The sequence below is a fragment of the Coloeus monedula genome (assembly GCF_965178545.1).
Source record: "Coloeus monedula genome assembly, chromosome: 12".
In the NCBI taxonomy this organism is placed as follows: Eukaryota; Metazoa; Chordata; class Aves; order Passeriformes; family Corvidae; genus Coloeus; species Coloeus monedula.
The window spans coordinates 470,048-494,476 of NC_138792.1; the positions used below are offsets into that span (position 1 = coordinate 470,048).

The following is a 24,429-nucleotide window of genomic DNA, read 5'->3' on the forward strand; positions in this document are numbered from 1 at the left end:
ATCGTATAAAAAGGCTGATGATTTACATATATGTATGTATGTTTGTGTTAACACTTAAAGAAACAAAAAATAATTTGTATTACGTTTGTTTTGTTTTTAAATAGGAAGTTGAAAAAATCCGGATTAAAATTACATCACTCGGTCTTAGTGAGTCACGAATTACATCAGATGAAACAATACAGCAACTGTTTGTAGAATGCAGATTAAACAATTTCCTTGCAGAGGAGACCCCACTGTCACTTCCAAAACCAACAGGTGGTCAGAGGATTCACTATAACTATAGCACTGGTAAGTCTGATGTATTCCTGAGCAGGCTTGGTTCTTCTCTTAAGTAACATAACACCACTACTTGCAAGTATTCAGTGTTCCTTTAATGACAGCTTTTTAATAGGGGAACTGATTCATCCATGTTTGATACTAATACATTGCCAATTACTTCATAATACTTAATATTTATACTTCCACTCCTAGCATACATAGAACTATTGTAATAATTTATAATTCTCTTGTTAATTACTTTCCCAGCTATCTCATTGTATTTCAGTTATTCATTAACTTTTTCTTCCTGGTAAAGTTTTATTTCATTTAAGATTCATGAATGCCTGAGTGCTTCAGTCTTTGACTTTTAGCTGAGCATATTCTGGAGTGGGTGAATCAGTTTGTTGTTTGTGACAAACCATTAATACAGACATTCAAATTAAGCATTCTTCTTAAAATAATTTTGTAAAAGTGGCTTTGCAGAAATGGTGTCTCAGTCAGATCTCTAAAATTGCTGCCATCTACAAACCTGATTTTAGAATGCAATTTGTCAAAGAATTCACTGATTTACATCATCCTCTTACTCAAACTCTTGGATTGTTCTGTGTGTAGCTGAAAACTGAAATGAATCGGAAATGTCACATCTACCACTGCTATGCTGGCATTGCCCACTTCAGAGGGAATACAGATGACAGATTTTCACCAGTCCATTGGTCTGGAGATTGCTTGTATTGAAATACTGTGGCAGGAAAGGAGGATTAAATTACTGAGGCTGTCAAAAAGGATGAGCACTTTGCCATACATTCCCGTTATCTCTAGCTTCTTTAGTGGAAGAAAATACAGTAAATCACTTCAAATACAAAGCAATAAAGACTCTTGGCTTTTAAAATCATGGCTGCTATTGCTGTTAATAGAAAGTGACAGCTCTGTGACATGCTTAGATGCTGCTTGTATCTTTTTTGGCAGTGTTCATGTAAACCTGCCAGTGACACACCATTAGGTCACATGATTCTAACATTGGATTCTAACACTGTTTTTCCATAGAAAAGAAGAGGAAATAAATGCTTGTCTTTGTTCTTTTCTTTGTGCTCTTTCTTCTAATAGGTGAAAAACAATTGATAACCAATTACATTAATTTATTCGCTTTGCAGTGATAAACGTGGATAAGGAAGATAATCATGCAGAAAGAGAGTACCTCAAATCAATTCTTCTAAAGCCAGATCTACCTGCTGACAGGTACAGATTAATGCTGAGAACCCCTAATATAGATCTTTGTAAATAATGCTTGTGGTTTGCCTTTTTGTCTTTACTAACAAGGTAACCCTAAGTAGTTAATGCATAACTAACAAGAAAAAAAAGAATTGTTTCAGCTAGAAATGATGCCTGCATTCTGATGTGGCAGCTGGTCTTATTTCTTCTCTGAGGAGGTGCATATGGAATAGAATATTGCAACCTCCTCTAATATGTTTGTTTGTTTGTTTAGTGCTGTGGTTTAATTGGGGGGAGGTTGTGTTGTTGCTGGGTTGTTTTAACAACTTTGTTCTACAAAAGAGAGATTCTAGATCCTATCATCATTAGTCTCGAAGTAATGAATTTGAAAAGCACGTTATCTGTGCGATGGTAGAATAGTACATTTGTTCCTTTCTGAATTCAGAATACTAAAAGGAGTCTTAATAACTGCAGAAAGTGTTCCTTGGCCCCAGAATTTTAAAAAATAAAAATTAAAAAAAAACAGTGTATATATATGGATGTAGCAGACATCTATTATATGAATACATATGAGAAAAATTATAAATTAGACCTGTTCAATTTCATAGTAATAAATTTGTTCTTACTCACTTTTTTTCATTGAGATAGCATGTGCATTACTTGGGGAGAATGAATTACATACTTTTATTATGTTTCTTCTTGAATGTCAATCTTCATTAAAATGGAACAACTATTAATTTAAAGATCCATTTAATTCACAGAGGAGTAGGACACCTGCTGATTGCATTTGAAGTGTCAGAGTCATTTGTAAATCTTATTCACAAATCACTGATTCACTCTGAGTAAGAGAGAGTGATCACTCTTCATTCCACTTCCCTTATTTTGCCATCTGTATTAGGAAGGTTGCTAAACATGTTCTACTAAAGCATGTTCTACTAAGATTTAACAATAATGAGGATAAAATACTCCTTTTTTTTTTTCTGACAGATAATTTAGTTGCTAAAGAAATTTCCCTGTCCAACCATCCAGGACCACTCTGGCAGTCACACTTCACCACCTGAGCTGGGACTGAGGTCCCTTTGCAGCTACACCCAACACACTATCCCAGTCAGACCAGTTCCCCTCACCAGCCCCAGCCCAGGTTTCCAGTCGCTGAGTCTGAGAGGTCCCAATCCTTAAAAAAATTTAATTTTGGTGCAGTAATTAAACAAGACAATAACAGTTCAAGTTGGAGCCTCCGAGGAGGAACCCTGAACAAAGGAACCCCTGGGCTTTTGTACCCTGACGGGACAGTCTGAGGGTCATCATCTCCTGCCACGTCCCCGAGTGTCCCGCACCTGGCTGTACCCAAAGTCTGGGGTTTATTGGCTCCTGCTGTGTCTCTGGGTGTCCCTCCCCTGAGTGGGCCACAGGTCCCTGGGCCCTTTGTTTTGCTAATGGATGGCAGCTCACAGCCTCTTGCCTTGGGCTGGGCTCCTCCAGTGCTCAATCTGCAGCTGCTCCTGAGCCACCTGCTCACCACCGTGAAAGAAAACAGCTGGTCTGTGTGCTGCAATTTCCCCTATAAATACTTAGATATCTATACTAAATATTTCACAAACCGGAGGTAAAATTAAGGTAAAAAGCAGTGAGCTTTTTCTCAGAACAGAAGCATTTGTCTCTTACGTGTGCCATCATGTCACTACTGTCCTCTGTGTTACTAAGTAGGTTGTTTCCTGCAGTTATCAGAATGTCTGGTTTGGCTTGTGCTGAAATTTCAGTTCTGTATTGAATAAATAGGAAGGCAGAAGCTCATCAGTAGTCCAGTTTCCCATTTTATCGTAGCAAGAGAACCACCAAGAAACAAAATTTGTGGAAAGATTCTGCCCATACACCAAATGTTTCCACTTCTATGCATTTTAAACTTGTAAAATAGTGTGGTTTTTCCTTTTTTATGGTTTGTAATTTGATTTTTGACCCTTTTTGAAGGCAAAATACCTTTTTGTGTGTGTGTTTAGCCTAAAATTTACAGTGGTCAGTGATCCCCCAGAAGATGAACAGGATCTTGAATGCGAGGATATTGGGTTTGCTTATGTCAGTTTAAAAGAGATATTCCAGAAGCAAAGAGATATCATTGAGCAAGATATTGATGGTGAGTTTTAAAGATCACTTTCTTGTAAACTTCTGTAGCCTAAAATTTGTTGAATTTCTACTTTGCTTTGCAGGCTTTGCTGTGCAAGTAATTGTTTGACATTGTTTCAATAAGAAATTCTTTAATACTAACTAATAACTTCCACATTGTTTGCAGAAGTCTGCAAAAATTATCTATTACTGTTATTCCTTAAAGTCTGTTTTAAAAAAAAACCCAAACCAAACAGCATTCTCACCTCATAGTAATTAGTTTATAAAACCTAAGAACTTTCAAGCCATGTCCACTACTATAATTCTCTCTTTTCTACAACATACTTCATTATGGTAGGATGATAAATATATATTTTGTATAAAAATTTGTTTTGTATTAAAATTTATGTCACCAATTTGGTATTACTAATGTCTATATTTTATTTGAAATTACGTTATAACCCCCAGAGTACCTTCAAGTCTATTTCCTCCATATGAAACACGTATGAGACTCTATATGAAATACTGGTGGTTTTGGTTAGGAATCCCTTTTAGCGAGCACCCTTCTGTAACAGACTGTGACCAAACTCACTGTGACCCATTAGAGCAAGGTGATGTGAGTAGGAAGTGTGGAATCTTCCATTTCCTGGGGTCATAGGATGCATTTTTATAACACTTATAAGAAGATTCAAGAAGACTTTTTGGTCCTTTTGTAGAGAGTGAGGATAATATTCTCCTTGCTCAATTTCCTGTTCCCCATGGCAGCAGGGACATGGTTAACAATGGTGCACTTTTCTCTTCACCTTTTCCTCTCCATCCTCTTTCCCCGTTGGGGTGAAGCTCAGTGAAGAAGCTGAAAGCTGAAAGTCACTCTCCTTTCCAGTAAGTGAACTAGTTCGATGACTGGATGCAGAGCACCCACGTTCACAAGGTGCCTTTTGCAATAGCAAGAGTTCTGGTGAGCCCCAACAGAATGCCAGGCTAATGTGACTTTACCACTTCTACTACTGTGTCTAATTCCTGTACCTTGAGCAATGGGGAGCTGAGTAATGAGGGAAAAAAATAGGCTTTCTTATCCATTCCCATTATCACACACAGTTTGCATCCATGCTGTTGATAAAATACTCAAAGTTACAGGAATGCGATAAGGAAAATTCTAAGAAGAATCAAATTTCCATACTCTGGAAAAATAATACACAGATTTGATGCATTTCGTGCTGTGGCTGAGCAGCTTAAGCTTTTCTCCACCAATCATTTTTCTCCAAGTACAAAAGCTCCTCCAAAAATGTATTCTGTAATCTCTCACTGGAAGGTGGGTTTTTGTTCTGGAATTTATGACCATACCTCCCACTGTCGTAACTCCCATTTGATAAGATTGATTAGTTATGTAAGCATAATTTTTGAAAGTCACTTCTCAAAAAACTCTTAAAATTCCTAATCACCATCTGAGAGAATTATTAGGACCAGAAGGACTGGGTTTTATTACAAGTTATTGTAAGCTAATCATTACCATGTAATGACAACTACTTCAGTATTGTGAGGAGCATTTCTTCCCCTAATCATCAGACATTTAAACTAATTTTTAATTTATGTTAATTATATCTATGAAAATTATAATAATAGCTAGAAATAATTCTATTCTTTTTCCATTCTGCACTTCTCCCCTTTCCTGCATATACTGTACAGTTTTTTGGGGTTTTTTATTGCATCCATAACATATAAACTTGGATATTTTCTGAAAACTAAGACGTTTCAGAGAATTTAAATTAATTTTATGTTAATACGTCAGATCATGGTAAAAGAATATATCTGTATATTTTCTTGGATTAAGTCATTGTAAAAGGATCAGTTCTTAAGATCTGGACACAGATGTCAATTAAATGTAAGAGCATAATAAACAGAATTCCTAAGTAATGTACACGTTCTCAGAGTTGGATATTGGTTTAAGGAAAAATAATAAACCTAGATACAGGGAAGTTCATAGGACACTACCGCATGAAGATAAAGTCATTCTTAAGCTAGATAACATAAACTTCCTTTATTCTTTTTGGGGATTGCAACCATATATCTTTTTCATATTTTGTTCCTTTCGTTGCTGATTATGTCAACATGGTTTATGTGAAATTTGAAGCACTTAAGTGAATGGCTAAGCAAGAAGATGAATGAAAAATACTATAGTAAAAACATCTAACAGTCTGTCTCAGAGATAATAGGACAGTATAAAAAGTGAGACAATAGAATGTGTTATCTTCAGATATAATTAATTACAATTATCCTGTTCTTCTTTTAAGTAAAAAGGATACAGTCCCCTGAAGTCTGCTCTTGAAATTGACAATTCACTGAGTGATTTGTTGAGGCTCATTTGGACCCGTCCATCATACACAGTGCAGAAAATGCATTAATTGGTGTATTTTTACTTAAAACTACTCCTATGTATGTAAATATGTCTTTAATAGAATTTGGAACATCTTTATTTACATCTTGTAAAAAATAATTCTTTTATATAGGTAATTATTATATCAACAACTTCCTTTTTAGATTAATTCAACACTAATATTTAGTGATGTACATTCTGGTTCTAAGAGTGGTTAATTTCCAGTAGCCTGAGGACCTGAACTGGAAGATTGGTTATTTATTTATTTATTTCTCCCGTTTTTTTAGCATATGCTAGGTGCCCTTTAATCTGCCAAACACTAAGGAAAATCATCAAAACAAAAGTGAAAACTTAAGTTAAATAGCTAATGCTGTTTTCTGATGTTTCCTTTCTAGTTTTCGATTCACAAGATGCCGGTTCAGTAATTGGAAAGCTCACAGTGACAGTGGAGGCCCTCCATGCACTGCGTTCAGTCCATGAGGAATGCAAAAATGTCTAGGAGGCAGGAAAAGGACATTTGCCTACAGAAGTTCTTGCTCCCAGCGTAAAGATATACTTGATGGTTCATCAAAAATGAGATATTTGTCATTCTTACGGCATATTTAATGTAAAATGTATATGAAAAAGATGCTTGATATGCAGGTGTAAAGTTTTGCACACTTTTCAGTCTGTTTTCTTATTTTTAAGGTCCTTGCTGAAATCATACTTCAAGCTCTCAACACCTGATAGTATCACAGTCTACCTTAGTTATAACAAAGTTTGGTTTCAAATGAAAGCTGCTTGTAAATTATCACATACCAGTTCAGGGTATTTTGTCTAAAGAAATAAGTGATGGTGAACCTTCAAACAGAAATGCTTGTTGATTCTTACTAAGAGTAGTTCTGTCACAATACTCTGTCAGAATATGATCATTCACATTAGAAGTGACTTCAGGTAGTTTTTAGTCCAGTCACTGCAGGATTAGGTATTATGTTAGGCCATGTTGCTCAGGGCTGTATCCAGCCTGGTCTGAAAACCTCCATGGATGGGGGCTGCTTAACTTCTCTGCACAACTTGTTCCAATGCCTGACTGTTCTCATAGTGAAAAAAAGGAGATGCATTTCTACACATTACTTCAATCCAAATTGAAGCCAAAACTAGATCTAAGCACACGGAGAAGCTTTTGCACTTAATGCACCATCTAATAATTTGGGTTTTTTTAATTCTAAGGATGGCATGTTTGTAGTTTGTTTCAGCCATTTAACATTTTGCACAGAAATAAAAATAATGAAGCATTTTATTGTTGATTTTCATGCTTTGCAATATCCCGTCAAATTTTCATCCAGTTTTGTGAAGCAGTTGACGAAAGATAGTTGTTACTGTTAACAATGCAGTTTGCTCAGGTAATGTTTCTGTAGATTTCAGTGGTAAACAATTTGCTATGGTTTATTCCTGGGTTCGGGGTTTTTTTATATTAAGCTTAGATTATTTTAAGAGTAAGGATAGCTGCAACAGTGCAAGACAGGTCTTGCACACAGTCTAGCAATTATTTGTTTCACATTTTTCTGGATTTGGAAAATAATCTATTTTCTATTTAGACAAACTCATTCTTGCTAAATGCAGAAATATATCCGTATGTATTAAAGTCACAAGAACTGAACTATCCTTGAAAAAATGTTGGAAAAATGTGGTCCTTCTACTACTACCAGAAAAAACAAATCAATAAACTCTTTTGCTTGTTATAAACCAGTGGTTATTCTGATCACCTACTCGTAAGTACAAACAGCTACACAAGCTGATAGCCTTTGACTTCAGTGGTAATGAACAGCCAAACTTCACCTTAACATGAGGAAGAACTTCTGTACCGTGAGGGTGGCAGAGCACTGGGACAGCTTCCCAGGGAGGTTGTGGAGCCTCCCTCTCTGGAGACACTCAAGACTAAGACCTACCTGGACACATTCCTGTGTCGCCTCCAGGTGACCCTGCCTTGGTGGGGTGATTGGACTAGATGATCTCCAGAGGTCCTTTCCAACCACCAACTAACTATTCTGTGAATATATTTCTAATCAATGCCTTTTATTGAGGATAAGTAAAGGTATGAGGTTGATGTAGCTGGGTCTGTGGAATGTGCAGCTACTTAAAGGGCCAGTGCAAGTACGGTGGAGCCAGCCAGACTCCTTTCAGTTGTGGCAGAGAGTGTAGAGGGGACACAAAAGCCAGACCTTGCAGACTCAGTGGGCTCTGGCTGGGTTTTGGGGAGAACTTGTTCCCTAGTGGGTTGGTGTGCTGGGAGGGGACAGGAAGGGGGACAGCGTGGTGGGTGCAGGTCCAGCTGGACTTGATGACCCTTCCGACTCGTATTTTATGTTTCTGTGCATAGCACATTTCAAAAATACGATGAATCTTGAACATTCCTTCTTTAATAAGATTCAAACAGGAAAGATGAAAGCAAATATAATAATAAAAAATATCCAGTATTAATGTGTCTTTTTCTTGGCTTTGTGTTTTCTGCAGTTTTGGCCACGCTGTCTTTGTCTCCTTTTATTATCTTCAGTACTAGTGTCACTGTCACAACTTTGCCATTTTCTCTTTCTTTCTTTCTTTCATCCCACTCGCTGCACTTCACAGTCACTTGGATGTGGCCAATTCAGGAGAACTCTGTGCAGTCTTAAATTGTGCAGTTTGATTCTGATAGGGAGGAAAATGTTGAATCTGAAGGCATTGGTGGAGTCATCTGCTAATACGGAAATTGTTAACCTATTGGACTCTGTACTGTGTACTGCTATGCTAAAACATGGTACATTTAGAGAAATAGAAACTTGTTAACACTGTGAAGGGGAAATTTTAAAGAATTTTGCATGCATTATGACTTACACAATTAAAAGACAGACAAACTATAAAATAACACAGAATGTTTGAGAATAAAGCTAGTATAGTTCAGAAAAGCAGACAAATTTTTCATGGCAAAGTTAGAACAGAGACATAATCTGATTTAAGATTAAATTGCCAGCTAGTCCCCACATAAGGTAAACAAACATGGTATTCCTTTCATTTCCTCATCTCTATTTGATAAATATTTGTAACTGCAGTGCCTATTAGTAATGTACAGGCATGCACATCTGCAAGTTCCTCAAACCTGGTTTAAACCAACTTTAAAGTCAATGTGGAACAAAGCATTCCAACAAGGAGCTTGAAAGATTCCCAAGTGAGCAACCTGCCAAGGTGAGATAGATCTGTGAAGGCACACTGGTAATGAGATCACTTTCTGCTGAAGCTTCAACAAACTATCATGTGAGACACACTGCAATACCATATTCTCTGGCAAGCAGAAAAGGAGATGAAGTTGGTTGTGTGTGCTGGTCTGAGTCTGGCTGCACTGTGTATATCTATTGCTTTGTTACTGAGGAGTAGGTTTATCAGCAAGCACAGATGGGAAGGTGGTGCACTTGAGCTTTCCAAAGGGAGTAGAGGAGATGGGAAAGTTGGTACAAGCACCAGCTCTTCTCAGGGCACAGCCTGGGAAGATGGGAGGGCAGGCCCCCCACCCCATCCATGCAACAGGGTGGATTCTCTCCATTTTCCTGCTCAGATTGCAGCCAACAAGGGTAATTGATCAAGACTGCCCTCCTTCTGTAGTTCTAAGGGCTGGCCAGTCCAGAGTCAGACTGGGTGAGCAGGACTGTCCACAGTTGGTACCTCACGTTAAAGGCTGGGTTTCTTCAGTCCTACCAGTCCACAGACTCAGCAAATTCAGAAGCTTCATTATGTGTTTGGGGAGTAGGTTTGATGCACAAGTTTCCACCTGAAGAGACCAGTTTCCTTGCTTTGTGAAATATCTCAGACAGAGGAGATAAGGGTGAAAATGGTCCAGTGCACCAGAGTCTTGTAGAGGGGGAGTGAAGTGTGAGTTCTTGTCATCTACTGCTGTGAAAGTAAATCATGAAGGAGAGACCTACACAGGCACGTGAAGGTTCAGGCCAGAAACCCTCAGACTGTCGTGTCCCAAACTTGGGCAGTGGTGACTGATTGAATTTTAGGGGGTTTTTTTTGCACATTTCAAACTTCTGCTGGGCATTTCTGAATTGAGAAGAAGAATTGAGAGGTTTCCCCAATGGAATTAGCTGTATGTAAAGAAGCTGTTGCTTGCATGGTTGTAGTCCAATGAGGTCAACTTGTCCCACCATTTGGAACACAGTGCAGGAGAGAGCTTTGTAGACTTCAGCATTTTTAGCTTCCTTATGCTATATATAGCATAGGACATTCTTGCAGGAAGAAAATAGTTTGGTTTGGTAGATCTTGTTATCAGAGGACCCTGAAGTGTCCTAATATTGTGCTTATAGCACATTTTAAGACATGAAGTAAGCACTGGTTTTTGCAGAAATGCAAAATGCATTCAGCTTCCTAAAACTGCTCCCAAATTTTTAACTTTTTACACAAACTCACCACCTCTTGAAAGCCAGGGTGATCATGAAGTAAACTGTTGTTCACTGGCAAAGGAGTAAAAGGAAATGGAGAATTTCCAGAAGGCTCTTGATGCCTAAAGGAAAGACAAGCAAATGTACAAAGGCTGGATGTCCACCACATACTGCTTATCAGAGTGCTGAGATTTAACTCTTGGGCTGTAATGGGAATATCCAAGAGGACAAGTGAGATATTAACAACAACACTTACATGAAAAAAAATGATAGAACAAAGGAAATATACCCAAACAATTAATGACCAATCCTCATATGTGCACACACAAAAGGATACTAGATCTCACCATGGGAGTTCAGCTTAAATACTGAATCTGGGGCGTTCAGACTTCCATTATAACAGGTTTATAACTCTGCATTCAGATGTACATGACAGCTGTTTGTGCTTATACACACAAAAAATGCAGGTGTAAACTCGCTGAGGGTTAAAAAAAGGCTCTCTGTTGTTAGATTTTTTTCCCCCAATGACTGAAAACATTGTTAGTGCAAAACCCATGGTTCAGGATGCTCTCATGGTCCTGAATACTGCAGAAACAAATAAAGAATGGAAAATTGAAGCTAACTAAACATCTGGCAAGCTAAACAACCAAACATTAAAAGCAACTGCAGCCTGTTGCAAGCCCTCAGTAAGGATGCAATGACAAGATGCTGTTTTAATGAAAAACCTCAAAATTGCTCTACCAGATCAACTCACTTTCTTAATAAGATTTTCTTTAAATTATAATCATAAGGTTCATTCACAGGTGATCTTTGTTACCTGTCTGCAGGAGAATCTAAGTCAATATGGTTTTCAAAACCATGCGTACAGCTGTCTAGTTCTGGTGAGTGAGAAGTCCCTGTAAATAAGACAAGAGTACAAGAGTGTAATGACTATTCAGTTATGACAATTCAATTAACAAGTTAAAAACCACAGAAAGTGTTTAGTGTCATCTGTAGTGTGCTAGTAGATCTAAGGCACTATACAAAGGTATGGTGTCATTTTATGCAGGATGATAATCAAGAGCATCATCTTACAGCTTGAAAATGTTCATTTCTCATTTATTCACTTAAGCACAAATCAGGGCTGTTGAAGTCATCAAGAACAGCATCTTTGTCATCCCATTACAGACACAGGAGATGCTCCTGATTTTAGGAACCTCAGATATTCTGCTTAACCCCAGCAACTGCTCTGTTTGAAGGAAGAAGTGGCACAGTCCTAAGGAAGAAGTGGCACAGCAGGAACATGAGTCCTTAATGTCTGGGTAGCAAATGCTGCCTGTTCGTTGGCTTGCTCGGAGGTTTAGTTCCATATACATAAAATGAAGAATATGAGTTTGAATTCAATATATTCTATGAACTACAATCCTTTCCCTTTAAAACAACAGCTCTGATAAAGCTGTGACTTTAGTTTAAAAATGATCCAAGAGCTCAATAGTGGCTGGCCTTACTGAATCAACTTTTCCTGTCAGACTACAAGGTAAAGTTATACCCCAATTCCTAAATGTAATCTGGCATGAAAACCTGGATTGCTGTTTTCCATACAGCGGTGTCTGACACAGCTTTCAAGTTATGCTGTTCTGAACCAATCTATTGTATTATCTTAGCAAACAAAAAACCACAAGGACTAAATCCTTCCCTCTGCAAAAGCCACAGGAAGTCTTTGTTTCTTAACAAAAACAACAAATTTTTCCAACTACAAATTGTTATCTTTGTAAAAGACTGTAGGATTCAAAACCGTTCTTTAAAAATTTACACTTAAACTTTACCATTGGGACTATGAAACATACCCTTCCAATACTGCACAGTAATTGGTCTTCCATACAAACGGATTCCATCCAGTAGAGCTTTTGCATAAGGCACTGATACTTTGTGTTTAAAGCAGACATATCCAAAAGACTTAGGTTTTCCTTCTTTGTCCTCACAAATCATCACTTTGGTTAATGGTCCAGCCTGAAAGAAACTTCTATTATTTAGCAGAGACTGACGTTTCATTGTGTTTTGAATATTTCATGATGATTTCTCTTTTGCTAAAAGTAAGTTTCTTACTTTGAAAATGTCTCTCCACATTCCCAAAGCTCAAATTCTGAGCCTTCTACAAACAAAAATCAGCTCCACAAATCTTAAAAGGGAACCAAGCATCAGTTGATGTTTAGTCTTTCATGATCAGAATTTTTATTATTTTTAGAATACCATACCATATTAATTAGCTTCCCAAAGGGGAAGACTAATTTACTGACTCCATAGCAAAAGTTACCTTCCAGTTCATCAATAAGATAATATCTTAGAAGCAGCAGTAGATACATGCTCATCATTTGATGGGGAGGGGTGGGGTGAGGGAAGAGCTAGAGGTCAGAGGTGCATGTTTAGGACTATGCCATAGCAGGAATATTGAACTGGATACTTTCCAAGACAGGGCAAGACTACAATGAGAAGCATAGGCTGCTGCACCAAAAGGGAAACCTGAGTGAAAACAAGCTAAAACGAGGAGAAAAGACAAGTTACTGGGATGACCTAAAGACCCAGATCAAAGCTGGCAGTTGGATGACTGCTGCAGATTATGCAGAAGAATAATGCAAAACTGTGTTCTAAGAGCATCTTTATCACGTTTGCATTTTGTACTTTATTACTCATGTCCTCCAGGAAGATAAACTTTCTTAAGCTTACATTTACAGTTATAGAGCAGACTACTATTCAGCCTAGAAAACAGGTAGGAATTAAGCTCAGGCTTGAAACAGGTCCAACTACCTTGTGCTTCTACACTGTGACTGAAGGGTCGGGGTTTGAAGGGACTTCTGGAGAGCACGTTGCCCAACTCTCCTAACTAAGCATCCCATTGGTGGAATATTTTTTCTCGAGCATTAGAACAGCATTTCGATATACAAAGGTACCAGTTCGCTACCTGCAGGAAGAGCTCGTAGAGGATCTCCTCTCTAACCCGGTTCTCCAAGTTCCCCACGAGTAGGGTCTGCTCCGCCGCCTCGGACCTCCCCGGCGACGACATAGAGCCTGCGGGAGCGCTCCCGGAGTGCGAGAAGAGCGTCCCAGCTGCTGGGCAGCTGCGATCCAGGGCGCGTTGTGAGGGGCCGGGCCCGGCTCGTGGCAACACTGGAACGCGGGCGGGTGGGTGCCGCGTCTGTTTGCGTGCGACACCACCCACAGCATCTCTTTGTAACACCGTACTCAATCGTTCGGTGTGTAGTAATGATGCTAAATACAAACATGAGGGGTTTTTCTTCTATTTTTGCCACTGAATCTTAAGTCCTGGCAGGACCGACTGGTGCAAAAGAAACCGACCAACCCTGAAAAACAATCCACCTCCCTAAACTTGTATTCACAAGTGTGTTCACACGATCCACTCCTGCCATTAACATTGCAATGAGTCCTCACTGTAGAAGAGGCTGCAAACAGAGCAAGTGCTCAGCTCAGGAGCAAAGAGGGAGGGTTTTATCAGATGGAACTGCATGCCAAACATACAGAAAACCTCTTTCTGCACTATGTTACTGTGTTGGCTTGAACAGCAGAAGTGATTTTATACTATGGAGCATTGAAACCATGGACTGACGTAATCTCTGCAATAAACTGCTGGAATTGTCCAGTCACAGCTGGGCAAATGAACAGAGACTTTTGCTCCTGATGAGCTTCCAGTGGCAGCACGTCACAGGCAGAAAGCCGGGGAAAAAGCCAAAGCTTTTTTTTTACCCAAAGCCCCGGCTGCAGGAGCAGCCCCTGAGTAGGGGAGCACTGAGCTCATGGCACAACGAGAATTCCTGATCCAAGCTTTTTCCCGTAGAAACACCAGATCAATCACTATCACTACGGTGATTATTTTCACACAGACCACTGTTATTGCAATAATATCCATAAACAAGTATCAAATTTCCCTCAAAAGAAAATGAGATACCGGTAAAACCTTCATGCAACAGTCTTCGTTATCTTCAGATGGCTTTGGAAGGGTAATACTTCTATATTCTACATCTCAATGCACAACAGACTTTTTCAAACGAAGGCTCAGACCAACAAACCCTGATTTCTGCCAGCAGACAAGTTCCTTAGAGTATTCCTTCATCAAGGAATACGGACAGTGAATATATTTCAATTCATGTCTCAGGCCCATTCCTTAGCAGTCACTAAGGGAATTAACTTCAAAATAATCTGCAAACATTGTAAAATCACTTCGGCACAAACCTATCTGTCTCTACGTTTATGATCATCGAGACAGAGAGAGCAGGAGAATGACAGGACTGAAGCAGAGCAATGGGGACAGATTGGAAAAAAAATTTCAAAAAGACAGCAACAGGCAGCAGGCCAGAGCAACAAGAGAAAACAAGAGGAAGAACAGACCAATATAGAAACCAGGCGAGGGACAAAGTGGGATACCGTGAAAGAAAGAAGGACAGGGAGTGGGACACTGGGATAGAGACAATGAGAGCAACAGAGAATGACAGATATGAAGAACAAGAAAAAACGGGGCCAGAGGGGTGAAGTAATAAATATCAGGGTCAGGAAACAGCAAAAGGATCAGAGAGAGTAATAAATGAACAGGAAAATGGAAAGGGAAAGTGAGATCCAGAACTGAAAACACAGCAACAGTTAGCAAAACAAATGGATAGAGAGAGAAACAAAAGGAAGGAGGGAAACAGATAGGAAGGCAGGGACACACTGCAGTACACAGAGGTACAGAGAGGAAAAAAAGTGCCAAAGAACAGGCCAGATAAATTGTGAGAGGAAAAGAGGCAGATTCAACTCAGAACAAATCGATGGAAAAGGAAAAAACAGCTGTAAGCTGCAGAAGAGAGACAGAGTATGAAAAAAGGAAAGGGAACTGGTGACAGAAGCACAGAGAGAAAAAGGAAAGGGAATGTGGTAAGAAGAGGAAGCAAGACAAAATAGAGACGAGACATATAGGGAAGCAAAAGAAAATAATCACAGCAGCATGCAAAAAAAAAAGGGGGGGCCAGGAGAGAAACAAAGAGACCTTGAGACACACAAGAGGGGAGACAGGGCCCAAGGGACCTTGGACTCACCTCAGCTCTGACTCTTGGCACTGCCAGGAAAATTTGCCTGTTCAGATGCTTCTTTCCCCTTCTCACCCAGAGAAGCAGGTTCTCACTTGCCTGCAGAGGGAGGTGGGTACCAGCCAGATGGCCTTCAATTTTTATTTCCTTGCCTTTTTATGGCCTCTCCAGGCTCCACCACAGCAGCTCCTGTCCGAGCCAGTAATTGCTCATCCTGTCCCTCTTCAGCCCATGCCCTGCAGGGAGCAAGGCCGGTACTAATGTTGGAAATTATATAAAGTTAATTTTTTTTTTTTTGTAACTTCTGTCAATTTAGTTCGCCTTTGCCCCGGGGGAAGGGAATTGAAGTTTCTTTTCAGGGGACTGGTTCACCAGGCAAGGTCTGATGAGCTTAACATCTCAACAGACTGGGAGCAGCACAAAAGATAACAACCACTAACGATCATTAACGAACATCAATTCCAGACATCACCCCTGGCATGATCGAAGACACCTGGTCTGGGAAAACAGAGATAAGAATGAGGACCTAATTAGCATCTAAGGCAAAGAAATTCATGTCCAGTAGGAAACCAAATACTAAGAACTGTGCAACTTGGGACCAATGAACATTGAACCAATGAATTGCTATGGGTTTTGACTGTATAAAATATGTGAAAAATCTAGTAAAGGACTATGTGTCGTAGAATGATTTTCTCTGCACAACGCAGTCAATGCGTGGATGAAATTATTTCTGTTGCTCATCCTGGCCAGAACCACATCCTGGCCAAAATAAAGTAATGCCTTGATTCTCTAACACTAAAAATGTTGGAGAGGTTGGGTTTTTTTACTGTTTTTCCCGCAATTTCGGTGACACTAATGACCCACGCAAGCCCGAAGTGAGTACAGTCACTGACATCCCCCAGGGATGCTTCGGAGAAGAATGGACACTTTCACGCTCAGCGCGGCCTCTGGCAGAGGGAAAGAAGCAGCAGCGACTGTTATTACTGTAGATCCCTTGCACGAATCCCACCTTCTGCAGGGGCTTCTGGGGACACTTCGACGGCCAACCTGCCGCTGTCACGACAGGGCTGAGGGTGGCCAGTGGGCACAGGGCAGGTTTCAGGGGGGATGCTGGAGCTGGGGCAGCGGCACAGGGCGAGCAGGGCCGGTGGAGAATCAGGAGAGTTCTGGTGACACAGAGAGGCGCCCAGCCCGGGGATGTGGCCGCTTACTCCCAGGCCGGGAGCCGGGGTGGGTGGGCTGCAGCTTCTACCCCGCCATCCCGGGCGGCCCCGAGGTGGCAATTCCGCACCCGCTGAGACTCTCAGTCATCTCAGCGCTGCCGCGACCTCATCCCTCACCCACCGCCGAGCCACGTGCCCGGTGCTCAGCCACGCCGCTCCCGAGCACCGCGCGGGCACCAGGCCCGGCAGCGGCTCCCAGGGGCACTCAAACGCTGGGCGGCGGTACCGGCACCGCAGTTCCGCGCTTTGCACTCCGAGTGCCACCGCCATCGTGCCCGTGGGACAGCAGCGGCGTGTCCTTACCGGGAGGCGGCTCAGACCACGGCCCCGCATTGCCGGCCCCGTGCGCACACGCGGGTTTAGCCGTCCACCTGCAGCTCGGCATTTTGGCCAGCGGGTTGCAGCAGGGAGATCCCGCTCCACCTTTTTCGGTCAACGCGCATTCGCGGCTTTCTTGGCTGCAGGAGCAGCTACTGACCAGACCAGCGCGGCTCGGCGGGGTCCCGGCCCGGGAAGTCCCGCGGGGCCGCCTGGAGGAGGGGCAGGGAGCGGGGGGTCACAGCCGAGGAGCAGGGAAGACACAGACGGAGGAGGGGAGATGCACGGGAAACACAGGGATATGACATACACCAGATCCAGCCGGGATAATGCTCAGCAGACACTTCATTTGGGATAACCCACACGAAGCAGCTCAGTCTGGCTAACTGACCCACACTGGATAATCCACAGCAATGCCCACCCCCAAACTGCAAATATTTCACCCCAAATTTTCCCAACTGATTTTGTTGTCATTTTGGAGGTTTTTTGCTAGTATAAAAATTGGGGTTTACTTTCCCAAATATTCAATTTGGCAATTTTCTGAAGCTTTTTCACAACATAAAAACTAAGTGATTTTTGCTTTTGGCTCTGTGTGTGAAAATGCGGGGTTTTTAGCTTTCTGGCTGCTCACATCTCTGCATCACAGGACAGCCCAAGTGCCAGTGCCCGCTGCCAGCACCATGAAAATCCTTGGGGATGCTGCTGCTCTGAGCCTGCACACCAGCCACAGGGAGCAGCACAGGGACACTTGAGGGATGGGAGCATGGGCAGTGCCACAGGCATCCAGCTTTCCCTGAGAGTGTAACGTCAGAATACAGCTGGCTGCAGACACTTTCATGAGACTCGTCTACGTTTTACCATGGACACCTGATGAAGCCAATAAAAGATGCCAGTTTTCCAATCGTGCACATCTGTGCCCCATCCATCTTGGAAGACAGGTGCTCACAAGGCTGATGCAGGCAAGCAGAGTGGGACAGCCTCCAGGGCTCCTCTTCCCCAGGCCAAGCAAAGCAGAGGTTGTGAGTAGAGCTTTTGCCCTCAGCCTCTTTTATGCCTCCATCACTCCAGCTCCTCCATTGGCATTGCTCCATAGTGCCCACACCCACCTGGACCTGGTGGCCCCAGCCTGCACACCATGCCCAGGCACAGCCTCCCCTTCCCTACAGTGTTTCCTGCGCCCTTGCTGGCACAGCCCAGTTGTGGGACTGCCCTTGCTGACTGGGCACAATGCCCACACCTGCCCACCTCGCCCTCCACAGCCACTCCCACAGCCACAACTGGTCCCAAGCTCTCCGGCTCCTGCAGGGCATCAGCCCATCGCCAGGCTGGTGGTGCTCAGTATCCCCAGTAGCCCATTCCCCTGTCACCTAGTCCCGGCCGTCAGCGTGATCACTTGCACCCTCTACCTCCACAGAAGACACTGAAGAGCAGCCCCTGAGAGATCTCCCCACTGCGTGGCCATCAGCCAGGCTTGGACACTGAGTGCCAGCACCCTTGAAGCCAGCACAGCTGGGGCAATCCCTCAAGCTCATCTGGCACCAATGGCTACAGGAGAGCCCAGCTAGCTCTCCCCAGATCCCTGCCCCTCCTGCACATTCAGGAGCATTCGTGCCAACACCTTCCCAGGGACAGAGCAGTCTGAAGGCTTTCCCACCCTTCCTCCTTGCCTTTCTGGAATACAGCTGTGGCAGTTGCTCAGATTGATGGGAGTGTCCCCAGAGAAGCAGGACCTTCTGAAGAGCAGGGCCTGGCACTAGCAGCATGGCTCCCCCCCCTAGCCCTCAGGATGCTCCCCAGCCAGTCAGAGCCATGTAGTAAATGGTTTAATTAACACACTGACAGCACCAGAGCCAGCATGAGCTGGACTTTATCCGCTGCTTTGCTTGGCTGCCAGTCTCTTGTCTCTCTCTTCAGCAATGGTCAGGCGGATGCCCTTTCCACGGGGCAAGGAGATCCATGGCTTGTTGCCCTGCAGCAAGGAAGAAACCATTTCACACCAGGAAACCCAGACAGCAACAGAGCTCTCCCTCTAAGGGGGAAAGCAGCAGAAGCCCACCCCTGCTCATGCTGGGCCAGGTACACATGGTGGTGGCACTGGCCCAGCAGAGGCCTCTAAGGAAGGTGCCAAGGATGCAAAGGTCTACAGCTGCCTTTCAGTCACATCCTTGAAGAATGCACTTCAGCCAAAACCAAAACACCGCCCCCCTCCAATCTGGACCCGTCAGGGATGGCAAAACAGCAGAGGCTCTTCGGGGGGCACTCTGAGTCAGAGCAGCTGCCCAGATCACACCAAGGTCTGAGCACTGCTCAGCCCCCAGCTCCCAGGTTTCAGGGCTGCTTATCGAAAACATCTGCATTCCTCAATTTGCAAATGCTTCTTCCCCTTCCCAGAGCAGGCAGAAATACAGGGAATCAGAACTGAGGCCAGCTCTGAAGCTCCACTGTGTGGAAAGACAGCTGCCTAAGGAAACACTAAGGCTCTTTGCAACAGCCAGCAGGCCCTCACAAGAGGAGAGAACCCCCCACCTGGTGCCCCCACGGCCTTACTTTGCCTATAACGAAGATGTTGGAGAGCCTGGTGGCAAAGCTGTTGCCGTTGGCGTCCTTCACATGAACCACGTCAAACGACCCGGGGTGCCTCTCCCGGTTGGTGATCACCCCAATTCGGCCCAAGTTGGCACCGCCAGTCACCATGCACAGGTTACCTGAGTAAGGGAATACAGGTGTGACAAGAGCTGGCACCAGGTGCTGTGGTGAAGTCCTTCCACTCGGGCTTTTTGCTCATACCACACATTCCCATTCCAGCTCACAGCTCTGTGACTGAAACCTTCTCTCACCACCAAGAGATAAGCCCAACCACCTCCCCACCAGTTCGCTGCTTCTGCCTGGTGCCTCAGAACTGCCAAGTCCCTACTGCCAAAAGCTTCCCACTGCTAGGACACAGGAGGAATCCCCTGCTCCACCTGCAGGTGGACATGCTCCTGGGAAACAAACCCATTCCCAAGGCTGACACCACTGCCTCTCTATTCAGTGGAAATATGCTTAGCATTTAACTTCCATACTGCTCTCCACAGTGGGGAAGGGTACAGTGCTTTAATGGGATGCAAGACCTACCTGTGTCAAACTTGATGAAATCTGTGATCTTGCCTGTCTCCAGGTCAATCTGGACCGTATCATTCACCTTGATGAGGGGGTCTGGATAGCGGATAGTGCGGGCGTCATGAGTGACCAAGTGAGGGATTCCTTTGGTGCCCACAAAGATCTTCCTCACCTTGCACAGCTTGTACTGCAAACAAAACCCAACACCTCTCAGCTAAGGCAGTGAGTAATGCCATGGACTAGGGAACAGAGCCACCAGTCACAGCAGAACACCAATACACGCAGGGCTCACAATATGAGCCCAGGCAGTGACTTGTCCAGCTCCCTGCCTCAGTAAATGACTTCTGAACAGCTGCCATGCAGCTTTGCTACAGCCCCACCAGAAAACACCTTTGCTGTGGGAGCAGCAGCCCACTTTGGGCTTCAGCCTCCCCACAAACACTGGCTGCACTTTCACAAGAAAGTCTTTACCAGGGCAGTTCCTTTATTATTCCCTGATGCCCGTGGGCACACAACAGAGCGACAGGGCTGCATTTCTCCAGGACCCAAGAGATACCCATACCCTCCAGGGCATTGATTTCCCTCCTGCCTGTCACCCTATCTCCCTCATAGCCTCTCTGGACCTCACAGACCAACACAGAGTACTTAGAGAAGCACATCACAATGAGAACAGAAGTCCCAAACCACAGCAAAGAGCTGGCTCCAGCACAGCCAAGTCTGCCATCCACACAGCCACGTGCCTGCACAGCCTGCCCTAAGGAAGGAGATGCAAAGCAGAGCGTGGCCTCGCAGCTCAGGCACAACATGCCTGGGTTAAGGAAACGCAGGAGGAAGTTGCTCCCCAGCATTCAGGGTGAGACGGCACTTTTGCTGTCCTGGGAAGAAGTTCAAGGCTTCATGGAAAAAGTTCAAGGTTCCATGTTTCTGGTCACTGTTAGCTGGCAAAGCCAAGACTCTTCTCCACCCCATCTCCAGCACCAGACAGTACACCTACACCCATCTGTGAATTACTTTCATGTCACCAAGGAACTGCTCCCCGACACAGGCTTCACCACAACCCCGAATGCCCCAGCCGCAAGTGCAGCATGGCCTCAACCGTCACGGAAGAGAGAGACATCAGCTCTCATTCAGGAGATGCTGAAGAGGAAACACTGCCCCAGACAAACCCAACTGGACCCATGCTTACACCACCCCGAAGCTGCTCACCTTGGCCTCCTCAGGCGTGATGCGGTGCACAGCAAACCGGCCCTTGGTATCATACACCAGGCGGAAATGCTCACCTGTCTTCTCAATGCTGATGACATCTGATTGCAGACAGGGAAATACAACAGCAACTGTTATCAGCTCATTACCCAAGACCCTAACTTGGCATCAAGGTTACGTTTAAAAATAACCAGGCACTGCTGAACAACACTTAGGGTGTGACTGATGAGGTTGGGATCTACCCTTGACCACGGGCTCACATCTTTTGCTGTGACAGACTGCAAATTAGAAAAAACTGCTGAAGGCTGGAATCTGAACAGCAACTTACCCACGTCAAGCAGGCGCTTACAGGCTACAGGCATCTGGCTTTGGTATTCACTGCTGTGCACAATTCCAAACTAAATAACAACTGCTTATACATATCTTTTTTTCAACTCCAGAAGGGAAACCTCCTTGCCCCTCAAATAATGCCAACCCCACAAAACACTCCCCTGACAGTGTAGAAGAGCTGCCTAAGGAACTGCCCCAACCCTACTCACCCATGAAGCCTGCAGGGTAGGTGATGTCGGTGCGGACTTTGCCATCTATTTTGATGAACCTCTGCATGCAGATCTTCTTGACCTCATCTCCTGTCAGAGCATACTTCAGCCGGTTTCGCAGGAAGATGATGAGGGGAAGGCACTCCCTCAGCTTGTGTGGGCCTGTTGATGGGCGGGGTGCCTGCGGACAGAAGCTTTCTGCTGGAGGCTCAAGCAGCATCAACTGCCCCAGAGGAGGAAACTATGGCGCCAACAGTGCCCGCAAGAGCATGCAAGGGCAGCAGCACAAAGTGCAGCAGCACAAAGTGCAGCTGCCACGCAGGCAGCGACCGGCCGCAGCTCTCCGTTCTTGGTATTCACAGCAGTTTCCCCCACCTCTTGCCAGCCTCACAAAACTGCCCCAAACAAAGCACAACCATCCATCTCAACCCAGAGCTGAAAAAGCACAGTAAGCAGCTCAAAAGAGAACAGCCAATGACCCCGTCACATCCTCTGCAAACGGCGGAAAACGAACGCTGTTCATAAGGACCCCCATGCTAAACAAACACCTCCTGCTCTGTCCAGCTACCCCTGTTCACCTCCGCACAGTACCCGAACACTTCCCCTGATGTGACTGCGGCTGCCACGAGCAGCCCGGCCCCGGCCCCTCCTCCGATCCCGGCTTCAACCCCAAACCCAAGCCCGACCCCAGCCCAGGCCCGCACTCACAAAGACGCCCGTCAGCTTGTCCAGCATCCAGTGCTTGGGTGCAGCCACGCGCTTCAGATGCTTCTTGGGGCCGCGGGCCTACAGGAAGGGGTGTATTACGGGCCGCCGTCAGGCCCGGTCCCCCCCAGCCATCCCTCCCCGGCTCCCTCAGACTCCCGCCCCTCGGACCCTGGCGCCGGGCTCCCTCCCGCGCTTCTCGCCCCGGAGGGGTCGGCCAAAGCCCGCGGTGAGCGGGGGATGGCGGCGGATGGCGGCAGGGAGCGGCGGCGCCGCGCTCTCACCATGGCTGCGCTCTGCCGAGAAAGGGCTGGTGCTTCCGGCCCGCCGCGGATGGACAACGCGTGGCGGCGGAGACGTGCGTCGCCCCCTGGCGGCCCGGAGGCCCAGGGCCGTCCGCGAAGTGACGGGGCGATCGGGAGGGTTTGTCCCTTCCTCGCGGCCCCGACGGGGACGCTCCGCTCCGGGACACCGCGCTCAGGAACTCCCTGCTCCTAGCCAGGTCACTGTGTCCATGGTCATCGCTGGTCATCGCTGATGGCGTGGGACAGCCCGCCACGTTGTGCCCCTGTAGTTTGGGAGAGTGTGTGAGTGTCGGAAGCCGATCCAGGGGTAACACCTGTACCGGGACACTGCCCTCCCCCTGCCACGGCCCCTGCCGGGGTAGAGCTGGGACCCCACGCAAAAAGCCCCCAAACCTGACGCCGGGCCTTAGCGTCCACTCCTGAGGGCAGTTCGGGGGTCAAGTCGTCCCAGGGAGGCCGACGTGTCCCTGCAGTGCTCCAGAGTCCCCGGAGCAATCCCAGGTCCCCGTACCCTGCCAGGCAGCCCAGTGAGTGCAGCAGCCCCACGCCTAGCACATCCCCACGACAGCGCTCCCGCAGCAGGGTGTGGCTGGGACAGAGGTCCCATTCCCGAGGGTGACACTGTCACCGAAAACACCGGGATAAATGAAACTCTCTGGTTTTAGATTAGAGAGCAGCATTACTTATTCACAGTGCTGGGTGCACAGGGGGAGCTCCACCTATGATACATGCACACTTTCAAAACTTTTCCCTATTTTAACACTTTAGCAAAGAAATTAATGTTCATTGGCTATAAAGTACATCAGTCTCTTCATTAACTAGTTTGTTAATTTTTAATCTTCTATTAGTTATTGATTTCTTGCTTCTCATGCTAGTTAGTCTACATTTTCAGTCTTGTTATTATCTTATTATCCTTTTCCGAGATAAGACAATTGCTGAATTGTCTTGGTTCGTTTCTTCTTTATCGCTGGGTTCTGCAAAATGTCCTTGTAGTCGATAAATTCTGCATTCCGTGCAGCAATATATCTCTCCCAGGCTTAGTCCAATTAAGCATATCAAGGTTGGTTTAGCAAAATTTAAAAGTTTCAGTAATTTTCCCGACCTGTGTTCCCACAATAGCAGCTTATGACAAGCCTTGTTAAGTGCTTGGCTACGGTGGCAAATTACACTGTTTATGATTGACTAAAACAATTCACTAGAAATTTTAATTTAAAAAGTTACTAGGATAGTTACATAATTTTCAACACAAGGATGGGAACACCGTAAGCCGAGAGGACGCACTGGAGCTGCTGGGCGCCGACCCGCCTTCCACCCAGAGCCGCTTCACACAATGTCCTTCGCCGAAAGGAACAAGGAAAGGAGCACAGCCGACGGAACAATGGTCCCTCCCGATTTTACTACACCGCAGCTTGAGACCCTCGCCTGCCGGGCCCACCGCGACGCCTGCGCGTTTTAGGGCAGGCAGCGAGGTCCCAGCTCCTCCTCCCGCCCCTCCCCACACTCGGCCGGGTTCCGAGCGTTTCCTGCGCCCGCAGCGCCGCTACCTGCGGCAGCCGGGACGCTGCTCCCCGGTGGGTGAGGCAGGAGCCCCCCGCCCCAGCCGCGCCCCAGCCGCTCTCCAGCCTCAGTAGCCGGCCGGCAGGGCCGT

At 45.1% G+C, this 24,429-nt stretch overlaps 3 protein-coding genes across 8 annotated transcripts in view; 1 reads left to right on the forward strand and 2 right to left on the reverse strand.

Annotated features, from left to right (window-relative positions):
* Positions 1–7,709, forward strand: part of RPGRIP1L (RPGRIP1 like) — a 44,570-nt gene extending 36,861 nt beyond the window's left edge. For 4 of the 6 annotated variants that reach the window (XM_082289593.1, XM_082289596.1, XM_082289595.1 and 1 more), the window contains 4 exons: positions 105–288; positions 1,410–1,494; positions 3,465–3,598; positions 6,337–7,709. In XM_082289593.1, the coding sequence (XP_082145719.1) occupies positions 105–288; positions 1,410–1,494; positions 3,465–3,598; positions 6,337–6,440 (507 nt within the window). In that variant the 3' untranslated portion in view covers positions 6,441–7,709. Of the gene's footprint in view, positions 1–104; positions 289–1,409; positions 1,495–3,464; positions 3,599–6,336 lie in introns of those variants that run through there. The other 2 variants (XM_082289594.1, XM_082289597.1) reach the window with 2 other exon arrangements.
* Positions 7,710–8,492: 783 nt separating this feature from the next.
* On the reverse strand, positions 8,493–13,465 carry RBM11 (RNA binding motif protein 11). The gene is made up of 5 exons (XM_082289699.1): positions 13,274–13,465; positions 12,162–12,324; positions 11,153–11,231; positions 10,364–10,457; positions 8,493–8,608 (listed from the first exon to the last, which is right to left on the reverse strand). The coding sequence occupies exons 1-5, from the start codon at positions 13,373–13,375 to the stop codon at positions 8,549–8,551; spliced, it is 498 nt and encodes a 165-aa protein (XP_082145825.1). The 5' UTR covers positions 13,376–13,465; the 3' UTR covers positions 8,493–8,548.
* A 5,266-nt stretch (positions 13,466–18,731) lies between these two features.
* Positions 18,732–22,838, reverse strand: LOC309577331 (small ribosomal subunit protein eS4). The gene is made up of 7 exons (XM_082289270.1): positions 22,761–22,838; positions 22,480–22,557; positions 21,772–21,952; positions 21,236–21,333; positions 20,045–20,216; positions 19,478–19,635; positions 18,732–18,899 (listed from the first exon to the last, which is right to left on the reverse strand). Exons 1-7 carry the CDS (start codon positions 22,761–22,763, stop codon positions 18,798–18,800), a joined length of 792 nt encoding a protein of 263 aa, XP_082145396.1. The 5' UTR covers positions 22,764–22,838; the 3' UTR covers positions 18,732–18,797.
* Positions 22,839–24,429: the final 1,591 nt, after the last annotated feature.

Coding starts and splice junctions, on each gene's coding strand:
- LOC309577331 (XM_082289270.1), bottom strand. Junction 19,636..20,044: donor TTTCATCAAGTTTGACACAG/GTAGGTCTTGCA, acceptor TCCCTTACTCAG/GTAACCTGTGCATGGTGACT. Junction 18,900..19,477: donor ACATCTTCGTTATAGGCAAA/GTAAGGCCGTGG, acceptor TCCTTGCTGCAG/GGCAACAAGCCATGGATCTC.
- RBM11 (XM_082289699.1), bottom strand. CDS start 13,375: ATGTCGTCGCCGGGGAGGTCCGAGGCGGCGGAGCAGACCCTACTCGTG. Junction 12,325..13,273: donor TCTACGAGCTCTTCCTGCAG/GTAGCGAACTGG, acceptor AGTTTCTTTCAG/GCTGGACCATTAACCAAAGT. Junction 8,609..10,363: donor ACCCTGGCTTTCAAGAGGTG/GTGAGTTTGTGT, acceptor CCTCCCTATCAG/AATCAAACTGCACAATTTAA.